The following is a 23,303-nucleotide window of genomic DNA, read 5'->3' as shown; positions in this document are numbered from 1 at the left end:
TCAAACATGGCAACACACAGCAGAATGTTGTTTCCGATGCTGCTATCACAATGCAATTCTGTGGCCGCCTGAGTTGAAGCCTGAATATTTTCCAGCAAGTCTCCAAGAGGCAGAAGTAGCACAAACTCAGGAAGCACAGCCACGGCCAAATATGCCTTTGGTGGCTGTGTTGAGCTGTATTTTCCTCTGAAGTTTATTTTGTGTTGTGTGGCAGTCTCTGAAGTTTGTGTTGGATTACAGCACAAAACAATATTTTCGGTTTGCCTTTAGTGAATCCAAATTGTAAGAATCACTTAGTAAAGAGTGGGACACGGTTTTTTGGTTTCCAGGAAAGGGATTGGCTATCCACTAAATTATGCCATAAATCATTATTAAAACAAGAGAGAGAACTGATAGTTGACATCCATTCTATCTATGGATGCAGAGCATAACTCACATCTACCCATTATGCTATCCAATGTCCATGCATATTGCACTTTTATAAAATTAAATATAAATTGTTTCTTCCAGCCAGCTAAAAAGTGTGATTAGATTGAGGAACTCATTTCTTGCTTAAGTCTATTATTCATGGCAAACGTCAGAATGTGGGTAATTCCCATCTGCTGAGCAGCTGCAATTCAGGCCACAAAGTGCAAAGTACACCTAAGTGTTTTGTCGTTAGCACTGGATCCACTATTACTCATTAAAACTGAGCTGGGAACCTTAAAGGAACAGGAGCCCTGGGCTTTCCTCTGCACCTTTCCCCTACACCTGTCACCCTCATGTTAAGTCCCTTGCTGGATAGCTGTAATGAATAAATCTGGGGGTCCATCAGCATCCATCAGAGAGATCCCCTCTCTGCACTGCAGTGTATAGTGCCAGCTTCTGTCCTGGGGAAGCTTATGATTCTGCGTTCATTTAGTTAGAAGTCTAGTTTTTATGGACGTTTGCCATGCCTTAGTTTTATAAAAACACTATCAAGATTATATACTGTGTGATGATGTTTTCTAAAAGAATTCAGCTCTTAAGAAATCAATTGATTATATATTACCATAATGTGTATGGAGTGTTTGAGGTTTGTGTCTACTTCATAGATACCCCTGTGGTTTCTAGACATCACAAATTTGTAAACTTAGAAGACTGGATATGAAATCTATCTTTTTTATCACCCGTTTTATAGCTTTGTTAGGGAAACTGAACAGATGCTAAACAGTCTGATCTTGGCTGAGTGGGGAGCTCTTTGGAGGCTGAGAGGAAAAGGTGTGCAGATGCTCTTTGCCCCTCTTTTGAAGGGGACGGAGGTCCATGTGTAACATTTAAGTGGGTCCTAAAAATCTGTTACAGTTACCATTGGCACAACACAGTGTGTATTAAATTGATGTATACGTTCTGACTAGGTACTGCCTAGATCACACTTTAGTGATTAGCTTTGAATCACCTAAAGAAGTGGTCCCTAACCTTTTTGACACAGGGACCCCTGCTTCTATGAGAATCTAATGCCCGATGATCTGAGATGGAGCTGAGGCGGTGATGCTAGCAGTGCTGGAGAGGGCCTGCCTCTCACCTGCTGCTGTGCGGCTGGTTCCTAACAGACCACAGACCAGTACCAGTCCATGGCCCGGGGGTTGGGGACCCCTGCTCTAAAGTCTGGAAGGGACCTAAAATAAAAATAGGCATTAAAATAAAAATAGTTTAGATCCTTCAATATTTGCGGCACATTTGATTACCTTTCCATGGAACACGACCTTGCTCCTGCACCTCTACTCCACTACACTGGGATGGTCCCACCCAACTTGCTGTATTTTGTCCTGTCCTGAAATCTGTTTTTCATGAACTCCCTAGTGGCCCTTAGCATCACCATGTTATTCTCTTGCCTGGAACCTTCAGTAATTGCCTGCAGGCTTAATTCTAAGCTTCTTACAATGGTTCACGAGGTTCCTGTCCACTTCTTCAGCTCATTGCTGACCACTCCCCATTTTACATGTTATACTCTTAGAGTCCCAGCTGTTTGACTTTTCTCCACAAAAACTATAGAAAGAGCTACATGTTCTTGTTAATGTTTTCTTTGCCTGGTAAGCTCCCCACACTCTTCTGTATAGTAAGCAGTAATAGATGTTACTAATAGATGTAACACCTATTCTTCAAAGCTCTCAAACACCCTCAGAATATGACCGAGGGCTCTTGATTATGTGTACACAGTGACTATATGAATGAGGAACCATTAGTACAGGTCTTCTGTTAGAGGATATAATTTGAGTCAGTCTGCAAATGATCAACTTGACAATAGCAATTCAACTTCTTGTGCCCCTAATGCCAACAAGTCAAGTTAGAATGTTACAGGCTACATTTTATTCCCAGTTTTGTGTTAGACTCATTGTTTCATCAGGTGTATAAATGAATCATCTTCAAAATTTCTCTGGTAAGGTACATACAATTAAAATATGATAATGTTATAGATGTCAAATTATAATGTACACCTGAAAATTATATAATTGTATTAACCAATGTTACCCCAATAAACTTAAAAAAAAAATGTGATGATGTTTCAATATTTGGAACTCATTCATCATTGCTGTCATTGTTCACTCAACTTTTTGCTTTTTTGTTTTTTAAATTTAATTTTCTAAATTTTTCAATTACAGTTGACGTACATTATATTAGTTTCAGGTGTACAACATAGTGCTAAGACATTAGTATAACTTACAAAGTGGTCACCTCGATAACTCCAGAACCAACCTGACACCATAAATAGTTATTACATTATTATTGATTATATTGCCTATGCTGTACTTTATATCCCCATGACTATTTTGTAACTGCCAAATTTTTTGTTCACCTAACTTCTGAATTTTCTTTACCATTTCCTCACTTTACGGCATCATTAACTTACTTAATTTTATCTCAACACTATCTTATGCTCTACTCTTCTTCCACATGCTAGTGTCCTTCAAAGTGCCATGAATAGAAAGATACTGCCTGTGGTGAGAAATATATGCAAGACTTGGAAAATGTTTCTGTATCTGAACAAAACCTGATTAAATTACCTGGTATTACACATAGTTGATAGATTGGCTGACTTGCTCTATAAAGGGCCAGGTAATTCATATTATAAGCTTTGTGAGCCATATGGTTTCTGTCAAGGCCACTCAGCTTTGCAGTTATATCAGCAAAGCAGCCATAGACAATAAGCAAATAAATTACTGTGGCTGTATATCAATAAAACTTTATTTACAAAAAACAGATGGCCTGAGACCACAGTTTGCCACCTCCCTTGGTCATTTCAAACCTTATTTCTGTGAAAGAAAATTTAATCAGGTTTTGTTCAAATACAGAAACATTTTCCAAGTAGCTTCTTCCCAGAGAATATTTTTTCTCATTATACATGGTCCTGAGGTAAACATTTTTAAGGATACTTGAACCATACCTTATCGTGCAGTTTTATCAGAAACAGGAGCTGTGGGGATAAGATTATGTAAAAGTTCATTTGCTTTAATAACAACTCTCACAGCTCAGTATATCAGGAGTTGCATCCCAAGTGAACCAGAAATTTCTGTATGCTGTCCTGGCACTCAAGAATGAGAGCAATAAAAGTGTTTATGCTCTTTATGGGTACTATAATTTTTAAAAAATAACCCACAGCAATGACTCCAAGGGAACAAAATCAGTGTGCCCAATGACACTTAGAACAGAAGTACTCATTAACAATAAAATTCTAAAGTAACCCAGTCTCGGAATGGAATAAAGGCATGCAGAAATTCTGTAAAAAAATTTTATGTGGTGATTATGTGGAGTGTATTGATCCTTGGAAATGTGTACATGAAAAATTACAAGTAAGAAAAGTTAAATAGAAAAAATATGTTTACATGATTTCAAACATGTAAAAATTCACATACATGAATTCTATCTTTTGGTATTCAATAAAAATTTATTTTAAAAGAGCCTACTATGAGCAAGTCCCTGCTCTAAGCACTGGGACGAATACAGCAATGAATAAAATAGATCAAACTTCCTGCCCTCATGGAGCCAATAGTCTTATGGAAGGGAGATAGATATTGAGGACCAAAGAGATTGATATATATGGAAATTTAATATCATGAGATTTCTCCCCCACAAAACTGCTTATGCATTTTTTTTAAAAGCTTCCCCCTCCTCTCCCCCCCGCCCGCCTCATTTGGTATGTTTCGTTAGAAATAAAAATTCCTCCGATCACTTCAGTCAGTCAGTATTTGTTAAGTTCTTATTATGTGCCAGGCCTTCTTCCAGGCACATGGAATCTATAGAGCAAATGAAATATACAAACATGCCTATTCTCATGGAGCTACAGTTCAGTGGGGAGGACAGAATGCAAGATAATATAAAATATAGTCTTAAAATAAGAATGTATATTATAATACATAAGAATATATAATAATATGTTTTCTAAGAATGTAAGTAAAATATATACAACGTTAGATGGTGACTAAAGGGCAGGCGTAAGAAGGAAAGCAGGATATGGATGCTGGAAGAAGGCAAACTTCTAGACTGGTGGTCAAGAACTTGTTGAGATCACTTTGGAGTAAATATTTTTTTTTTAAATGAATGTGCTAACAATACGATGATATGGGGGAAAGATTATTCTGGGCAGAGGGATCAACGACTACAAAGACCCTGAGGTGAGAATGTGCCCAGAGTGTTCAGAGTACATCAAGGCAGCCAGTGGGTGAGGCATAGTGAGCAAAGGAGAGAGAAGTAGGAAATGAGATTGAAAGTGTAACAGCACACCACATCACATCTGGCCTTTGAAACCATTGGAAGGATATTAACATTTATACTAAAATAAAAAGATATTAGAGAGTTTGAACGAAAGAGAAATATGATCAAGGGTGCATTAAAATAACTCTTGCTGTTAAGAATAGACGACAGATCCAGGGAGGCTTTTAAGAGACTGTTACAATAATACAGGAGAGAGACAAAAGCTTGGACAAACAGAGTCGGTAGGATAAGCATTTTTAACTGTGGCGACACAGAGGAAAGGATGAAGGTGTGGCAGGAAATAGCGCTCCCCCTGCCAGAGTCCACCTGCCACAAAGGGAGAAAGATATTCAGGTTATGTTCTAAACCCTTGCTCTATTCCCAGTGGGAAACACAAGGTCAGGCAAATTCTAGGTGCTTAACTCAGGTTGGTTAAATGTTGCAAAACAAAACAAAAAAAAGGAATGTGAAACCAAATTTGCATTTCATGGCTACTTCCTGCTACAGAACACTCTTCTCATGCTTTTGTCTTCAGTCATTTTCCCTTCTTCAGTTTATTTAAAAATTATCACCTTTAACATTTATTGATCTCCTAAGGAATCTTCAGTTTTCAATGACCTAGATTAAGTTAAACTGACACAACAGTAAAGATTTCAAGTAACTATTTTTTCTATCTAATAGCTTCACAAACTGAAAGCATTATTATTGCCTTTAAAAAGCCTAATACTGATTGTAACTGAATGTAATTTTTTTTAGGGAACAACTCAATTCTTTATTGAAGACCTACAACCTTTTTTATGGGAACCAGAAAAATCTACATATTTTATATGGACAGGTAAGTCCGTCAAAGAAATACAATAGAGGTAATTCACAGAAAAAAATTCTGTAAAGATATAGAGGAGTCAGATTAAATAAGCCAGCAGCACAAATGGTCTGGGAGAAACAGGTGAATCTTTAACATGATCGTGAATTGTTTTTGTTTGTTTGTTTGTTTGTTTGTTTGTTTGTTTGTTTGTTTTTAAAAATGTATCACAAAATGTCAGTTCTGGAACATTGTTGACTTTCTAAGCATTTTGGGGGGATAAGAAAACATATTAAAATATCTTTAATGACATTTGCTTTCTACTTTAAAGACAGTACATTAATATCTTTTGAACCAAAATCCCATTAGAAATCTATCTTGATACTTTCTTACAAATGCACCAGGTTGTATATAGAAGGATGTTCACATTAACACCATTTGTAATGGAAAAAATTTTGAAGATACCTTAAGAATCTACCAATGGAGAATTGTTTGAATATATCATGACATATCTGTAACATAGTTTGAGCTGCTTGTTAAAATGAATGAATGTTAAAATGAATGTATAGTATGTCATAATGATAACGCATTTTAAAATGTTAGGGAAACAATTCAGGGAAGTCCTGGAACTAGAAAGCATTTTTTAGGGTGTAATTGGCGGAATAATGTAAACACTGGCCTCAGAACTTTCTTTCCCTTCCTTTCACCTTTCCTTCCATTCTTCTTCCTTCCATCTTTCCTTCCATTTTCCTTCCTTCCTTCCTTCCTTCCTTCCTTCCTTCCTTCCTTATTTGACTGCATCGTTCTCCATAAGTCTCTCCACTCAGTCTTGTACTTTAATGGAACTAACTTTCCATCTTTACAATATCTTCGTAGTCCTAGGGAACATTAGAATTTTCTAATTTTCCATTTTAAATCTTCAAATTTAATGGTACAACATTGACCTTAGGCTACCAGGATTTGGCTTACACCTGCAGTTGAGACAGAAAGAAAATGTACAGACCACTCTGGCCTTTACTAGTGAGCTTAAATTACTTTTCCAAATGTAATAATATACAGAAGAATAACTAATTTCTTTATTTAAAAAGGGCCAAGTTTTAAATTATTTCAATATTGTCCTATATCCTAGATCTCTAATATATGTAATTTTAAAAATTATAAAATTTAGGAAAAGACAAAAACTTTAAGAAAATAATTATTTATATTTTAATTTGATAGTTTCCACAAAATTCATGATGTTAAGAAGTTTGTTTTGTTTTGGAAAATGTTTGAATGCCTTTTCAACATCTGTGAATCAGTCAATGCTCAATTTACAAGACAAAAGTCACTTAATTTTTTTAAATAAAGTCTCATATCTTATATAATGTTTAAAAATTATACTAAGTAAAATATACAGTGAGAATATCAGAGTGCTTAATCTTTACTCACTGGTCAATAAATTTAGAATCCAGAATTTCCCTAATCTTCTGACTTAGTTACAATAATGGACACTGTTAAAAAGGGCAGTCCATGCAGGATAACATGTAGCTTCTTTAATCTCTGATTAATTAATTAAACAAATATTTATTGTCTACCAAGTGTTAGACACTGTTCTAAAAACGAGATATGGCAATAAAAAAAAAAAAACAGACAAAATTTGCTGCCATCGTGCAGCTTACATTCTAGTAAGGAATATGTCTTTTTTTAGTAGACAGACAAGAAACAGAAGTGAAATGTATAGTATGTCAGATGGTGAACAGCCAAATGAAGAAGTGGGCTCAGGACTCTAAGTGGGATAGAGGAAGAGGAATATTTGCCCAAAGACTGAAAGATGTGAGCAAACTTTGCAGAAGTTTGTGGGACGTGCATTCTGACAGAGACAGCAGCCTGAATAAAGGTTCTGAACCTGGCTCGAGTAATTGAGGATTAGTGGGAAGTCAGTGTGACAGGAACCTTATGAGAATGGGAATTAGGGGACAATAAAGCTAGAGCGATAACTGAGAAAGGGAAGGCACCAAAGTGTATAAGGTCTTGCGGATCATTTGTGGAGACTTTTGCTTGTACTTGCAACGAGATAGAAAGCCACTGGAGAGTTTTGACTGTAACAGTGACGTTATCTAAAAGTGTTTATTGTAGAACTAGCTACTGGGAACATACAGAGGGGCAAGAGAAAAATGAAGTAGACCAGAAAGAAACTGGATTATTCCAATAATCTAGGCTAATAATGACAACGGTATGGACCATCTTCATGGTTGTAGATGTAATAAGTATGGCCATATTAAGGATATATTTTTAAGGTAGAGCTAATAGGATTTGTTAATGCATTAGATGTTGCATATGAAAGAAAGATTAATGGTGACTGGAAAATTCTTGGCCTAAGCAACTGGAAGGACGGGAGTGCCTATTTACCAAGATAGGAATGACTGGGAGAGGAAAATATTTATAGAAGGACTATCAAGAGTTGGTTAGAACAGATTAAGTTTGATGTCAAGTAGGCAGTTTGACAACTGGAGTTCAGTGGGGAGGTTTGACCTGGAAATATAAAGTTGGGAATTATTTGTTTAGAGATGGAATATAAGGATTCTTAAGGTCATCAAGTATATTGATATAGATCTAGAAGACAGATCTAAGGATAGATCTCACTTAATCCTCTAGCAACTATATGAAGTAGATGTCCAAGATTGGGACAATGAAATTAATAAGTATAAGGCTTCAAGGATAATTATTTAATCTCTAAAGAGATTTTTTCTGAAATTAGAAAATATTCTAATATTCTTTACCTGAGAAAAGCATTGCCTGGTAATAGAGTATTTCTTTTTGAAAGCAAGAATTAGATAACCTCAGAAGAGCAGTTATTATTTAAATTTTTGATGTAAGAGATTAATTGAAGTATAATTAAGCAAATGAAGGTTGTTATACATCAATAATTGAAATGTATCTGCATTATGTACTGCCATTTCAAAGAACAAATTATGTTTGGTTATTAAAAACAACTGATTGGTGACCTGACCTCTCAGTAATCTAAAATGTGAACTCAAAAGTGGGAGAAAGGGCAAAACTCTGATTCAGGAGTGACTCCAAAGCAGGTTTATCAGCCAAAGAAATAATATGCAATAATATTCATTGAACATGTATTAAATACCAGGTCCTATGAATCAGAAACTAATATGATGTTCATTCTTCAGAAGAAGCAACCCAAGTTTAAAGGCATTCAGACACTTGCTCAAAGTCACACAGCTAGGAATGGCAGACTCAGAGTTCAAACATAGGTCTGTCTGATTCCAGAGTCTGGATTTTTCATTACACTCTCAAATAAGAACTGAGTCACTTATGTTTTGTAATAATTGATTTTTCATAATAACAGTAGTCATTAAATGGTTGAAATATAACACTTCTTAGTTTATTTTCCAAATTACCTATAAAGATCATACATTAATAACAGAAAGTCTTTTACATATACAGAGGAAAACAGATTAAAAAATAAGTTCTATGGGAATGTACTTTGTTATTAATATTTACATCCACTGAATAAGTCTTCAATATATGTTTGCTAATTTTTCTTTGTGTGGAGTGGTCTTCTTTTGTTACAGTATTTCCAATATAAAAGAAATTATTCAAATGTTATTGATTTTTTGAGACTATCATTTCTGTTTTATATTTTTACTATTTTCTGTTTTATATTTTACTATTTTCACATACATTATTTTACTCATTAAACTTTGCATAATAACTTTGTGAGTTAAATTTTTCCTATACAGAAATGAGAAAAGAGCCACTAAATCTCTCAACAACTGTTCTCTAATTTCTAACTTTGTACAAGTTTCAATTCTACTTTAATTTTAAGTTAAACAGAATTAGAGAATTAAAATTCCACTTAACTGAAGAATCGTAGAGTTCAGAAAGCATTTTAACATACTGAGTCCTCTGGTGAGTATGTCATTACCATTATGACTTACTCACTTCACTGGTTATAGCTGTTTTCAAAAATAAAAGAGTATTTCAAAAATAGCATTAATTTATTGGTAAATTGGAAAGCCAAACGATCCTACTTGGAAATTTACTTTTTTATCTATTAGGATGTCTTGCAGATTCAATTTCTATATCTTCAGTTAAAACATTTACCTTCTATAAATAGTACAAAAACAATGGTTGAAATAAATGGTTTCTTCTCTAGACTGAAGATGGTAAACTAATTGTTGAAGGAATGTTGGACATTTTCTGGGGAGTAGAACGGCCTATACAGCTGAAAATACAAGATGAGAAGCAAATCCCTTCTTTTACTGTGTTGAACTCACCAGATGTCTTTTCCAAAAGGTAATTAAGCTCTTTCATCTTTTAATTCTTTACAAGATGATCTTCATATTTACCTTTATCGCATGCTCTGTTAAAGATGGGAGCTCAATTAAGTGTTTATACACAATCTCACTTAATCCTCTAGCAACTATATGAAGTAGGTGTCCAGAAACCAGGACTCTGAGAAGTTAGGTGATTCAAACTAGATGCTCAATCACCATGTAGCAGAACTGGACTGAACCTCAGGTCTATGGGCTCCAGAGCCCATGCTCTTGACCTTTTTATTGTATTGCCTCTCTCCTGGAAGACTGCATTCCTTCATTGGAAAAGATAAAATGTAAAGGCAAGATTTCATTAGCCCAGCCTGATCGTCAAAAAAAAGGGGGATGGGGAGATAAAATTTAAATTTTTCTTCTTGGAATAAAGGGCTCTTCCTGCTTTCTGAAGACTTAATTATCCTCCACTTGATTGTCCTGATCTTGTTCAAAAAGGCACAGCAAAGTGTATTTGAAGCTCAATAAATGTAATACAGACACACACACACACACACACACACACACACACACACACACGCACACACACACAGAAAACCAGTTCTCTGTGTGGGTTTATGCAACTGTACCTTGAATATACAAGTTGGGCTGGTTTTTCATTATCTTTTACAATTTTTAGAAAAACTAATAAATATTCCCAGAAGCAATTATATGTATAATTTCTTTTACTGTTTTCATCCTCCCTCTCTCCCTTCCTCTCATCCTCTTTAATCCTTGAGTATCCAACTCATCTCCATTTATGTATACATAAAGGTTACCAAGCCTTCACTTCATCCATCCTCCCATTTATAACTAGATAGGCTGGAGTTCTAGCAGAGAAGAAGATGGAGAGAGAGCTGCCAAGACCAGCCAACAAGGCAATAATGATGCTTTTCTGCATATGATAGCAGATTGGTATCCTCATGATGCACCTCCCATGGATTCCATTTGCGTTTTTCATTGTTTATCAGAACATTGCTGTTAATCAAACAGGAATAATCTCCTTTAGGTTAAAGTTAAGAAAGAATTACCTAGAAAATGTTGCTTGCCCTTTACCACAGTAACGAGACTTATAGGAGAAAGTCTGAATGCATACTTGTTATGTATCAGATCTTTCTGGTGGGTAAGAATTGTCAGAAAAAACATCCCACTCCTGTCTCTCTCACATACAATGGCAATATTAGATTCGGTTATGATTAATTAGCCAAGAATCCTTCTTGGGAACCAGCTAAACACTCAGAAGGAAAGTACAGCATAATTTGGAATGGCTATCCCCTTGCTGCTGGTTTCCAGTGGGGTGCACAGTCACCTAAAGTACTAAGATTTGTTTCAATCCAATCCTAGACACCCTCACTCTAGTTGCCACCATTAAGGTGGCATTTATTTAAATTCTAAGCCTCAAATGAAATTGTGTAAAGAAACGGACTATTCACTCACTCTGTAAAATATCTCTCACGTTCCCTTTTCAATACTGGGTTTCTATGAGCAGAACTTATAACCTGTGCTCTGACAGGATCATAGATTGATATCTCCATTGGGTTGATGTGGAGTAAAGGAAGTGGAAGTTGTGTACTCAGCTGCAGGAAGGGCTGCCATCTTGTGTCTTTCTGTTCACCTTTTGAGAGAATCATCAGTCTGTCATGCTAGTTTGTTTTAATTATCTTTGAAATGAGTCACACTGAGTCAGCTTAATGGGACTGGTAGAAGCTTGAAAATAAACCAGTCTGTCTTAGCTGTGACCATTTATGATCCTTTATGGATTTGATTCTATGGGCAGTGCTTTGATCTCTTATATCTGATCCAAGTATTTGCTTTTGGAAATTTTTCATTAAGGAAAAAAAAAAAGGAGAAGAAAAAAAAGGAAACAGCCTTATTGAGATTATGTTTGCTGCACCAGTTTTCATTTCTGTTTTTAATGTCTTTCCAAAGTCAGCTTTGGCACATTTTGGACAAGTCATGGCAGAATGAAATAAAGAGTGGAAACTGGACAGGTGTACATTTCAATAATATCAATAGTGTTTGTTCTTTCCTACAATATGGATAGAGAAGTGACTGCATTCTATTTGTCAAATTTCTACCTCCTTTTTCTTTTGCAACTCAATAGAAAACCTCCTCACAATTTAAATTTGCTAATGATATATACATTTCTGAAGCTTGGTCTTGTGCTTAGGCAAGTTAAACTATTGGATATTCCATAAAGTTCTAACCAGTTTTCTATGGAAAACTCTGAGTAACTGCCCTCAGAGTTGTATATGGACAGTTGTATGTGGCGATACTTCAAACTATAAAGTCCAAAGCTGAAAATTGGTGTAGTTTCCTCAGATGGCAGGGAGGAAAAGGGGCTAAACACTTTACGTATTGAGCCATGTTTGTCTCCCTGTATTTTTGTGACACCATTAAGCTGTGAGAAAATGAGGATAGGTATCTAGTCTGCCAGTGTTTCTAAGAATTTATAGGCATTCTCATCTCCCCCATATAAAATAGCATTAGGCTTGTTCTTTGCAGATTACATGATACTATATATAGAGAACCCTAAAGATTCCACCAAAACACTATTAGAACTGTTCAATGAATACAGTAAAGTAGCAGGATACAAAATTAATATTCAGAAGTCAATGGCATTTTTATACACCAATGGAGAACTTTCAGAAAGAGAAATTAAGAAAACAATCCTATTTACAGTTGTATCAAAAACAGTAAAATACCTGGCAATCAAATTAATCAAGGAGGTAAAAGACCTCTTCTCAGAAAATTATAAGTCATTGAAAAAAGAAACTGAAGAAAATACAAATAAATGGAAGCATATACCATACTCATAGGTAGGAGGAATCAACATCATTAAAATGGCTATACTACCCAAAGAAATTTATAGACTCAATGCAATTCATTTCAAAATACCAATGGCATTTTTCAGAGAGCAAGAAAAAATAATCTTAAAATTTATATGGAACCATAAAAGACCCAGAATAGCCACAGCAATCTTGAAAAAGAAGAACAAAGTTGGAGTTATTGCACTACCTGATATCAAACTATACTACAAGGCTACAGTAATCAGAACAGCATGGTACTGGCATAAAAACAGATACATTGATCAATGGAACAGAATAGAGAGCCCAGAAATAAATCTATGCTTATACGTTCACTTAATATATGACAAAGGAGGCAAGAATATACAATGGGATAAAGATAGTCTCTTTACCCCAGTAAATAGTGTTGGGAAAATTGGACAGATACATGCAAAAGAAAAAAAAAAAGAAGCTGGACCACTTTCTTATAATGTATATAAGAATAGACTAAAAATGGATTAAAGACTTAAATGTAAGACCCAAAACCATAAAAATTCTAGAAGAAAACATAGGCAGTGAACTCTCTGATATTACTACTAGTAATTTCTTTTCAGACATATCTTCTCAGGCAACAGAAACAAAAGGAAAAATAAACAAATGAGACTACATCGAACTAAAAAGTTTTTGCACAGCAAAGAAAACCATCAACAAAACAAAAAGACAATCAATTGAATGGGAGAAGATATTTGCTTATGATATATCTGATAAGAGGTTAATATAAAGAATATAAAGAATAAGTAAAAGAAGTATTTAAAACACATGTTGACCACTCTGGTATAAGTATTATTTTAATAACATTATAAAATTCTTATAAATTAGAGTGATATACCTACCTACAGAGGCCCACAGTATTAATAAAAATACCATACATCTGAACGCCATCATAGAGCTCATTATGAATGAAGTTGATGTCACTTACGAGATTTATTATTTTTCAGCAGAATGACACGCTGGGGAGAATTTGATGATCTTCATCATATTAGTGAACTGGACAGGACCCAGTTTCCAACATCTAAAGCGATAAAGTCCCAGGAAGGTCAGTGTCAAACTGTTATTAAGGAGGAGACTTTAAAGCATGAATCATGAATGTTTATCTGAAAGTTAACATTTTATACACTGCTACATAATAAACTCTTATTTTACACTTTTTAAAAAAGGGTCTTAAAAGCACGTTAACTTAAGTTGCTATAATTCTGGTATAATGTTTAAGAAACTTACTTTGCTATATAAAGATATGATGATTTATAAAAATTACATCAAGTCCTTTAAATTTATTAGATTAGAGAGAACTAATGGTTTGAATAAAGTTCATGTTCATAAAATTGTTCAGTGTTTTCCCCAAGAATAGGTATCATTTATTATACTTAGTAGCTTTTTATGTTAGGCCATGCCTCTTAGAGTGAATTCCACATCTTTTTAGAAGTCAAACATTTCAGTTAGTAGATATATATATAAAACATTGCTTCTGAGAAAGAAGCAGATACATTGGAGTCACTGTTCATATTTGATAGAGTTGTTTCAAGCATTTATTTGAAAAAGAGAGAAATCTACTTTAACATCAAATGAGTTCATATCAAACTTGGCAAACCAATGGAAATGCCAGCTCTTATGACATGTGACATCAGCAGTCATAATAATAATAATGATGTGATAGTAATGATATTAATAGCTGTCATTTACTGAGACTCACTCTATTAAGTGTCAGGCATGATATCTTATCTTTTCCATGGATTTTTTTTTTCATACAATATATAGAGATCCAAGGAGCTGATGACTGAGGCCGGGACCAGGTTCATATTCCTGGGTGGTGATATTACTAAGCTGGCTTCGGACCGAACAAGGGTTCCTGTTGGCATTACCTTCATGACTACTAACAACTTCCAATTTTTATTTATTTATTTTTTAAACCATTCTCAATTCAGCTAATTCTGCTGTCACTATAAGTACCTAGATTGTATAACAAACATAATGTTCATTCCAGGATTTTCTTATCTTTGTCTTATGGCCTCTTGACATCTTTTATATAAGGATTCTTCCAATTAGCCTCTTGAAAATATTCATCTGAACCCAGGAGAGTTCCAATATCTTGACACCAAAGGTACCATTAAAATCTATTTGTATTTAAACACCAGTGCTAGAGAAAGGTGAAATATCTCATGACTATTTAATGATACTCTAATTGTAATAGAAAAATATTTAAAATACCAAGGTAAAATGGAACACAAATGCCACCAGACAATCCTGTTCTTAAATAAGAACATTGCTATTTCCTTACTGTTTAAAGGCATTAGAGTCAATTGCTTAGCTATATATTTACTTATTACATATACAGATTCTCCCAGAATGCAGAGGTGGGCAGCTAAATGATATGGGCTTATCATCTTTATTCTTCCCAGATTATTTATCTTATCATAGCAGCACCCTGAAGCCCCATGCAGATGAAGAGCTAGAATCCCCATTGCTCTATAGAACCATGAGTGAAGCAACGCTGGTAAGAAAAAGGATGAAACCTCCAATGATGGACAGAAAAGACAGACGGAACCATAGGGCTTCTATTAATGGACACTTTTATGACCATGAAGTGAGTTACAATTCCACTGGTGCTATTTAAAATAGTGTTGTCTATTATGCTAACAGTAGCACTCAATTCAACTTATAATTAAAAATAGTAAGAATAACAATAGTAGCAATATATCTAATGTTTATTGGATATTCTCTACATATTAGTTATTAAACTGTTTTAAATTGATTTTTGATGAATTATCTCATTAATTACTAAAATGATGCTATAAAGTAGGTACCATTATTTTTCCTACTTTACATATGAGTTAATTGAGGTTCACAGAGGTTAAGCAATTTGTCTGAGGTCACACTGCTTTTAAATAGTAGCTTTGGACTTGAGCTCAGCTTTGTCTGACTCCAGAACCCAAATTCTTAGCCATCATAATGAATCAACTCTAAATGGCAGGTCCTATGCCAAGCACTGGAAATATAAAAATGAGTCAGTTGATGCCTCTGCCAGCAATGAGCTCAGGACATGAGCAAAGAAACCAATATATTGACAAATGGCATTAGAATAATGTAACTGCTACAATAGAGAATGGTTCTACATTTGAACATTAACAATGAAATTTGAAAAAATCAGCCATAGTCCTATTTATTCCAATAAATTAAATTTCTAATTTTGCCTTGTTCCCTGACAGGTCTTGGACATAATGTATTATAATGTATTATACACACACACACACACACACACACACACACACACATACACACACACACACATAATATATATTACATATTATATTATATATACATACATATATGTGTCATTTTTTATTCAATTATAGTTGTAGTCTAGACATAATTTGTATCCTGATTCTTCACTTAAATTTACACATGCCTTTACATAGTATTTTGCTTTACTGAAGGTAGAAAATATATTATTTTTCTAAAACAAATATTTTTTATGTCATGTACTTTAGCAACCATTTACCTATTCATTGAATAAATACTTTAAAAGCACTTTGTACCAGGCACCATTCTGAGCCCTTTAATAAAAATATTAACTCATTTCTCTTAAGCTTTTTCCTGTAGGGACTTTTACCTTATTCCATCTTCCACACCATGAGGGTATCACTACTGTGCTGTTGGAGATTGGTAGGGACAAACCTCCCTTCTAAATTCTTTGTTCAAATTAGACATTTTTCTGGTTCAAGAATTATCCTCCTGGACATAAAATAACATTGACAGTTCCCCCGTGGTTGTCCAACTACCAATTGTCCTGGTTTCTTCTTCTCCTCAGAATTATGTTGTGTGTGGTTACCTTGTGAGGTGATTTGTGTTAAATAAGGCTGTGAAAGCCACATTGTTTTAAATGAGTGGCTTCCAGACTAATACCCTGTGCTAAGAATGAAATTGGCACTAAGTTGGCAGTGTAGCATCATGGCTAAATGGTTCAGTATTTGAGTGCTACAGCTTGATGAACTGATTTCAAATTCTTGCTGAGCAAAGTTAAAAATTTATTCAATCTCTTAGCCTTAGTTCTTTCATTCTTCTTACTTTACAAAGTTGTTAATAGGATTAAATGAAATAAGATGAATTCAGCACAGTGCCTGGCACAAAGGAAGAACTCAATTTACATTAATTTTATTGTTGCTGATTGAAAGAGATCAAGCTGGGACTACATATATTTTATACAAATGTCATTCACTGAAATTTGATAACTAGCAAAACAGAAAATCAAAGGAAACTCAAAAGCCGAAAGCCCTCTGTCAACAGGTATGCAATTATCAGCATCTAGAAACTTAAACATAGTTTTTAAATATGGTTTTATATCACAAAACCTCTTGATAGTGCCAATATTGTTAGACCATGGATAACACCTATATTAGAGGCTTACATTGTGATATTTGTAGATAAATTATAGATATGACTTGACCTGTGGTACAGTTCTATCCATGTAATAAAAAATAACTTTATAACAAGGTTCTATTATGTGTTTTGACCAACAAAACTGATGTAAAGAATGCCGTTTTAAATAAAACTCTGAAAAACATGATTCCAAATTCATCATATGTTGGCACATTAGAAGATCTCTTGGAGATCACCTAGTCTTACTCTCTTATAAATGAAATCACTGAGGCCTCTTTAGGTCTCAATGTTGAGTTGACAAAGTTGGAGTTAATAGACAGTAGATTCTAGGTCTTCTGAATCCTAATGTAGTGCTATTGACAAACACCATGAAAATGTCAAACCACATGTCTAATATATCCTCGCCTTAGTGCAAAATGCACATATGGTTCTCCAGGACTCCATAGAACTCATAAGCACTGCTCATAAGTGTCATAGCAACTCATCTATGCCTTATCATGTCCACAAACATTGAATTTTTTCATACTTAACAAAACTTAATTCTTAAACTTAATTTTCTGAAAACATTTTCATAAGCAGATTTTTACTTACGCAAATATGTGCATATATATATACTTAAATGTTTATTTATTGATCTCCCAACATAGAGCTTATCTATCTAACATTCCATTAAGCTACCCCAAAACCCACTCATCTCCATTTCTTCTGAACCCACCCCATTTTTACAGTCTTTGAACACTTGAAGTTCACACATATAAATGAGATATATGGAAATAAATTTTATTTAATGTCCTTTTTTATTTTAAAATAAACATTTATGCCATTCTTCTTACAATCTGCTACCTAATGAGTGAGAATTTTTTCTTTTTCACACTCTGGCACACATAAAGTCATATTTCTTCTGAGAGTCATAAGTTACACATACGCCATCAATTACCCACCTTGTGAATCTTTACTCACTATTTTTTTTTTAATTTGAACATATATTATTTGTATTATAGGACAAAATTAATTTTGTCTATTTATGGTTGTTTTAAGGATTAAATTAGTATTTATTTATACGGGACTTAGAATAGATGTTGGCACATAATTAGGACTATGTTAAATTAATAATTACTTGAGAATTCTATGTCATTCTTTGTAATAATATCGTTATGTTTAGGAATTACATATTCTGCCTAATAACCACTAATTTACTTACATGTTGATTTGTCTAAATAGATTGATCAGCTCTTGCTAAGCACTCAATCATCTTAATCTGGGTAGACATGTAACCAGGAAACATGTACAAGTTAGGGAAATCCTAGCTGAACAAATATTATTGGCCAGCTTTTTCTAAAGTATATTTCATTGGTTATTAACAAGTATATTTAAAAGGTATAGTATTTATTTTAAAATGCGAATAATGATCAAATTAAGAGTGAACAATCCATAGTTATATGTTGGATGTGAGTTTTTTTATATATATTACTAACCCCCATGAGAGATGTCTCAGATATCTCTGACTATGGAAACATTTTACCAAGTATCACCTGGAAGGTAGACTCTTGATTAGAGCAACTTGTGGGAAATATTGTACTAGAGCTTCAACTGATAGCACTTTTACCCAAACCCTCAGGTGAGATACAGGCTGAACCATAACACTGGACCATTTCTGACCAACCAAAAAAAGAGTGATTTCATATAGTTCAAACTAAAAAAAATTTAGAACAATTATTTCCAAGCAAGAGGAAGATATGGCATGTGAATTTAAAAAAAAACCTATTCACATTACGTTTTATTTGTGGTTAGTTACAATAGTTAACTTATTTTGAAATCTTAAACTATACTAAACTATACTAGTAAAAATGTTTTGAACATTCTCAAGTAATGTTTTACCTAATTTACTCTAGAAACAATATGAGGCTGCTTAAAAGGAGACACAATATTCAAGAACAACAAAGAAAGCAAAAACAAGAAAACAAGTTTTTTAAATTGGTGACCTTGGATTCTTTGGCCTAAAGAAGGCCAGTTTCAAGATATTGACTGTTGTTAATTTGAAGTAATTTTAAGGACTAGTATGACGATCTTTTTTTTTTTTTTCTCTGTAGACATCAATTTTTACCCCAGCCTTTGGATCAGAAACTAAAGTCAGAATAAACAGTAACATGAAAACCGAAGAAGTAATAAAGCAACTTCTCCAAAAATTTAAGGTAATTTTTATTGCCGAACTGAGCTATACATATCTTATATATAATTTAATTGTAGACACATAAATGCTCTCTTCCAAAAAAGACCTATGAATATGTAAATCTAAATTAAATGTTTAGTTCTGAAGAATTATTTACTAAATATGACACCTTTTACTAATTGTGCTATGAGAAAGTACATTATTCCCCGAGAGCAGAGAAGGTTTTATGTCTGATAGTAAAAAATGAAAGTGAGGAAATGAATACATAATTTGAGTCTAGTTAGCTTAGAAAACATCATATGACAACAAAGAATTCATGTCTGTTCATTTTTTTCCACCTACAGATTGAAAACAGTGCCCAGGACTTTGCACTTTACATTATTTTTGCAACAGGAGGTAAGTAAGCTTGATCACTCTTTTTACAGAACTCCAGTGTGTTAGTTTTCTGCCCATAGGGAAGACAGAAGAGCAGTTTACCTCATTCTGTAGAAGAAAGAGAGAGAAGGAAAGAGGAAAAGAGGTGAAGGTGTTTTAGAAGAACTAAAGAAACCATAGTATCCTAGAAGAGTCTATAATACAAAAGAGTTTGCTTGTTGACCAACATTCAGTTATCTGAATGGTGATCAGAGCCCTTGAGAATCTATGAAAATTCCCAGGAATTGTTAAGCATTTAAGTCATGTTGACCTCTGTACTCTAGCTCTTACTAGAGTCACGATTGCATTGCATTTTTCTCTGATCTTGTTAATATTATCTTTCTTAGCAGAGAATCTGACACATTATAGGAGTGTTAACTCTTCCTCAGTAGAGAAACATACTCAGATGTTGGTGGTAGGGAGTAAAAGGTTAGAAGTAGAGCATTGAGAAGGTGTTATATGTGGGGGTAGCTAGGAGCAGGGAGTGAAAGAGATTAGAGAAAACCTAAGGTGATACTAAAATTTTTGAAAACTCAAAATTGAAAAAATTTACATGTTAAATTGCAGAAGTATTCCAGGTTACAATTTAAGTGTCAAATTGTTAAACCAGAAATGAATAGAATAAAATGATACATTTTGATGTCATAATAACTATAAGAAAATGAAAACTGCATCTCCAAACATATACAGAAATAAAGTCCTTATAATTTAAAGGCTTAAATTTAAGAAGTATATATATATTTTTTTGAAAAGTCCAAGGATATATATATATATATTCATATTCTAGTTTAGGAAAAAATTAAAAGGTATAAAATAAAAGGTAGAAACATTGGACTATGTAAAATGTTAACAAATATAAACAATAGATTATGAAGAATATCAGAAAAAAATATTAGTGCCTAACATATCAAAGAGCTCTTACAAAATAATAACAAAATGACAACCAATTCAATAAAACTAAAAAGAAGTATGGTAAAGCAATTCAAAGGATAAAACATTAAAATGACCAGTAAATATTTTTAGGAAAAGTCTTAAACTCAAGTAAATACAAATATTCACGAGAATCCAGTAGTCAAGGAAATGCAAATTTAGTCCAAAATGCAATATTATCTCACACTTAACGGACTGGCAAAAATTTTTAAATGATTCTACCTATGACTGGTATAATTAAAGGTGAAGGGTAATTTCATGCAATTCTGGTGAAAATATGACTGTCTTTGCTTTTTCAGAACTCATCTAGCAGTATTTATTAAAATTTACAGCATACACACAGGCTTTATCCAGCAATCCCACTGGCGAGAATTTTTATTTCACAAAAATAAGAAGACTAATACCTACAGATTTATGTGCAAGGCTGTTTATAATGACAAAAAGCTAAAGACAAAGTTACCAATCATAGAGGAATGGTTGAATAAGTGATTATTACTCAGGCATTAAATAGAACGAGCTAGATTTATACCAGCTGAATGGAGGAAATTTTATAACATATATTTAATGAAAAACTGCAAGATGCCTAAAAATATATATCTATGATCCTATCTTTGTAAAAGAATTATATATCCCTATTTAAATATGTGGTATGTATGATTACATGATCAGGGAGAAAGGTATGGAATGATAAATATCAAGCCCTTAACATAAATAACCTGGTTAGAGCGTTGGGGATACGCAGAAAAGAGGATGGGAAGGTGAAAGAATGCAGAAGCAAAAAACCCACTAAATTATGATATTAAAAAAATATGTCTACAATAAAAATAGCGAGTTATGTATTACCATCTTTATGTATTGTGTGTTTGTGCGCATAAAGAGATATATGAAGGGATGGCCACTCAATGCATAATGCTGATTACCTCAGAGTTCTGGGATTCTAGTGATTTTTCCTTTCTGCCTTACACTTTTCTTCATAGTTTCAATTTCAATAGTGTGTGTGTATATGTGTGTGTATGTGTGTAACTTTATTGAGGAATAATTGGGAATAATTGACAAATATAATTGTATATATTTAAAGCATACAACATGATGATTTTGTATACATACATTGTAGAATGATTACCAAGATAAAGATAATTAACACATTCATCACTTCATGTAGTTAACTTTTTTTCATGCGGTAAGTAAGAATGCTTAAGATTTACTCTCACCAACTTTTAAGTGTACAATACTATATTATTAACTATAGTCACTATTGTATACATTAGATCCTCAGAATTTATTTTTCTAATAACTGAAAATGTGTACCCTTTGACTTAGATCACCTCATTTTTTCTCCCCAAAGCATGTGTTATTTTTTATAATCAGATAAAATGTCTATTTTCACCATAAAAATGTAGTTCTTTAAAAGTTTACCTGTGAGAATCATGTTTTAATTCATATTTTGTATCAAAATTTCTCACATATAAAATCAAGAACTGAAGATAATCACAACTAGGATCTTTTGGGGACCAGAAACAGAGAAAAGAATGCAGCATATAGCACCTGTCTGGGTAATAATCTGGAAAGTAAAGATAGGTCTATTTTAACACTTTATATCTATTAAGCCTATGACCTATCACAGTGTTTCTCAAATTATAGTGTACTTCAGAATTATGTGGAGATTTCATCTAAAATACAGATTCCCAAGCCCTTTCAGATCTGGAGACAGTCTAAGAATATGTATTTCTAATAATTATCCCAGGTATTATGAAGCAAAATTGTGAAGCAAGAAACCTTGCTCTATAATACCAAGAGTAGAACAAACTAAAGATGCAAAACTAAGTTAACATAAGATGTAGAGATCAAAAGAAGATCTAGTGGGTTAATAAGAGGAGCTAAATTATTGAGGTTCCCATTTCTTCAGTAATGGTAGCGGAATTAAAGCAATGAACTCCAACTTTGTGGATACAGGAATGGATAATGTCACTTCAATTGTGGAGTGGGTGGCTTTTGTGTTCTAGATCCTCTCGTGACTTTTTTCCTGGGGTAAGTCCAGCCCAGGAAATGAGAACAGTTCTGAATCTCAGAATTTTTAAGAGCCCAAGGGAATTTATTTCATAGATAGATGATAATGTAGAAAAGACTAGTCTACTCTTCCCTCTTTAGTCTATTTCAACATAATGAACAGATTGTTCTTTAACAACATAAGTCAGACCCTGTCACACCTCTTCTCAAATCCTCCATTGGTCTCTCTTCTCACAGTAAAGCCAGAGTCTTTATACCCATTCTTTCTTTATTTCATCTTTTGCTAACCCTCCCCTTATCTTCTTCATGCCAGCTACTCTGGATCCTTGCTGCTTTCGATAGCATTAGGCATGCCCTGGCCTCACCTACGCTTTACTTGTTTACTTACTCTGTTTAGAACACACTTCCCCCAGATAGCTTTGTGGTTCCATCCCTCATCGCCTTCAAGTCTTTACTCAAATGTTACTTGTTAGCGAGGCCTTCCTCAGCCACCCCATTAATAATTGCAAACTGCAATTATTATACACACACATTCACACATACACATACTTTCTGTTCCCCTTTCTTGTTTCATTTTTCTTCTGAATACTTATCACTAACATATGGCATACTTTATTGATTTATCTTCCTTATCATTTGTCTCTTCCAGTAGAATGAAAGGAAGTGATTTTATTCTTTTCTGTTCTGTAGTTTACTCAGCAACTATACAACAATATCTGACACATAGTAAGAACTCAAAATATTTA

At 33.8% G+C, this 23,303-nt stretch overlaps 1 protein-coding gene across 1 annotated transcript in view; it reads left to right on the top strand.

Moving 5' to 3' along the window:
* The window catches only part of RASSF6 (Ras association domain family member 6), a 47,100-nt gene that overhangs the window by 22,473 nt on the left and 1,324 nt on the right, over positions 1 to 23,303 (top strand). Inside the window, exons 3-8 of the mRNA XM_025050567.1 lie at positions 5,467 to 5,545; positions 9,666 to 9,805; positions 13,601 to 13,698; positions 15,059 to 15,243; positions 19,127 to 19,228; positions 19,551 to 19,602. Of these exons, the coding sequence (XP_024906335.1) occupies positions 5,467 to 5,545; positions 9,666 to 9,805; positions 13,601 to 13,698; positions 15,059 to 15,243; positions 19,127 to 19,228; positions 19,551 to 19,602 (656 nt within the window). The remainder of the gene's footprint in view (positions 1 to 5,466; positions 5,546 to 9,665; positions 9,806 to 13,600; positions 13,699 to 15,058; positions 15,244 to 19,126; positions 19,229 to 19,550; positions 19,603 to 23,303) is intronic.

The sequence above is a fragment of the Pteropus alecto genome, unplaced genomic scaffold (assembly GCF_000325575.1).
Source record: "Pteropus alecto unplaced genomic scaffold, ASM32557v1 scaffold237, whole genome shotgun sequence".
Classification (NCBI taxonomy): domain Eukaryota; kingdom Metazoa; phylum Chordata; class Mammalia; order Chiroptera; family Pteropodidae; genus Pteropus; species Pteropus alecto.
Note: the sequence above shows the minus strand (reverse complement) of the source record. Positions and strands in the feature narration are given on the sequence as shown.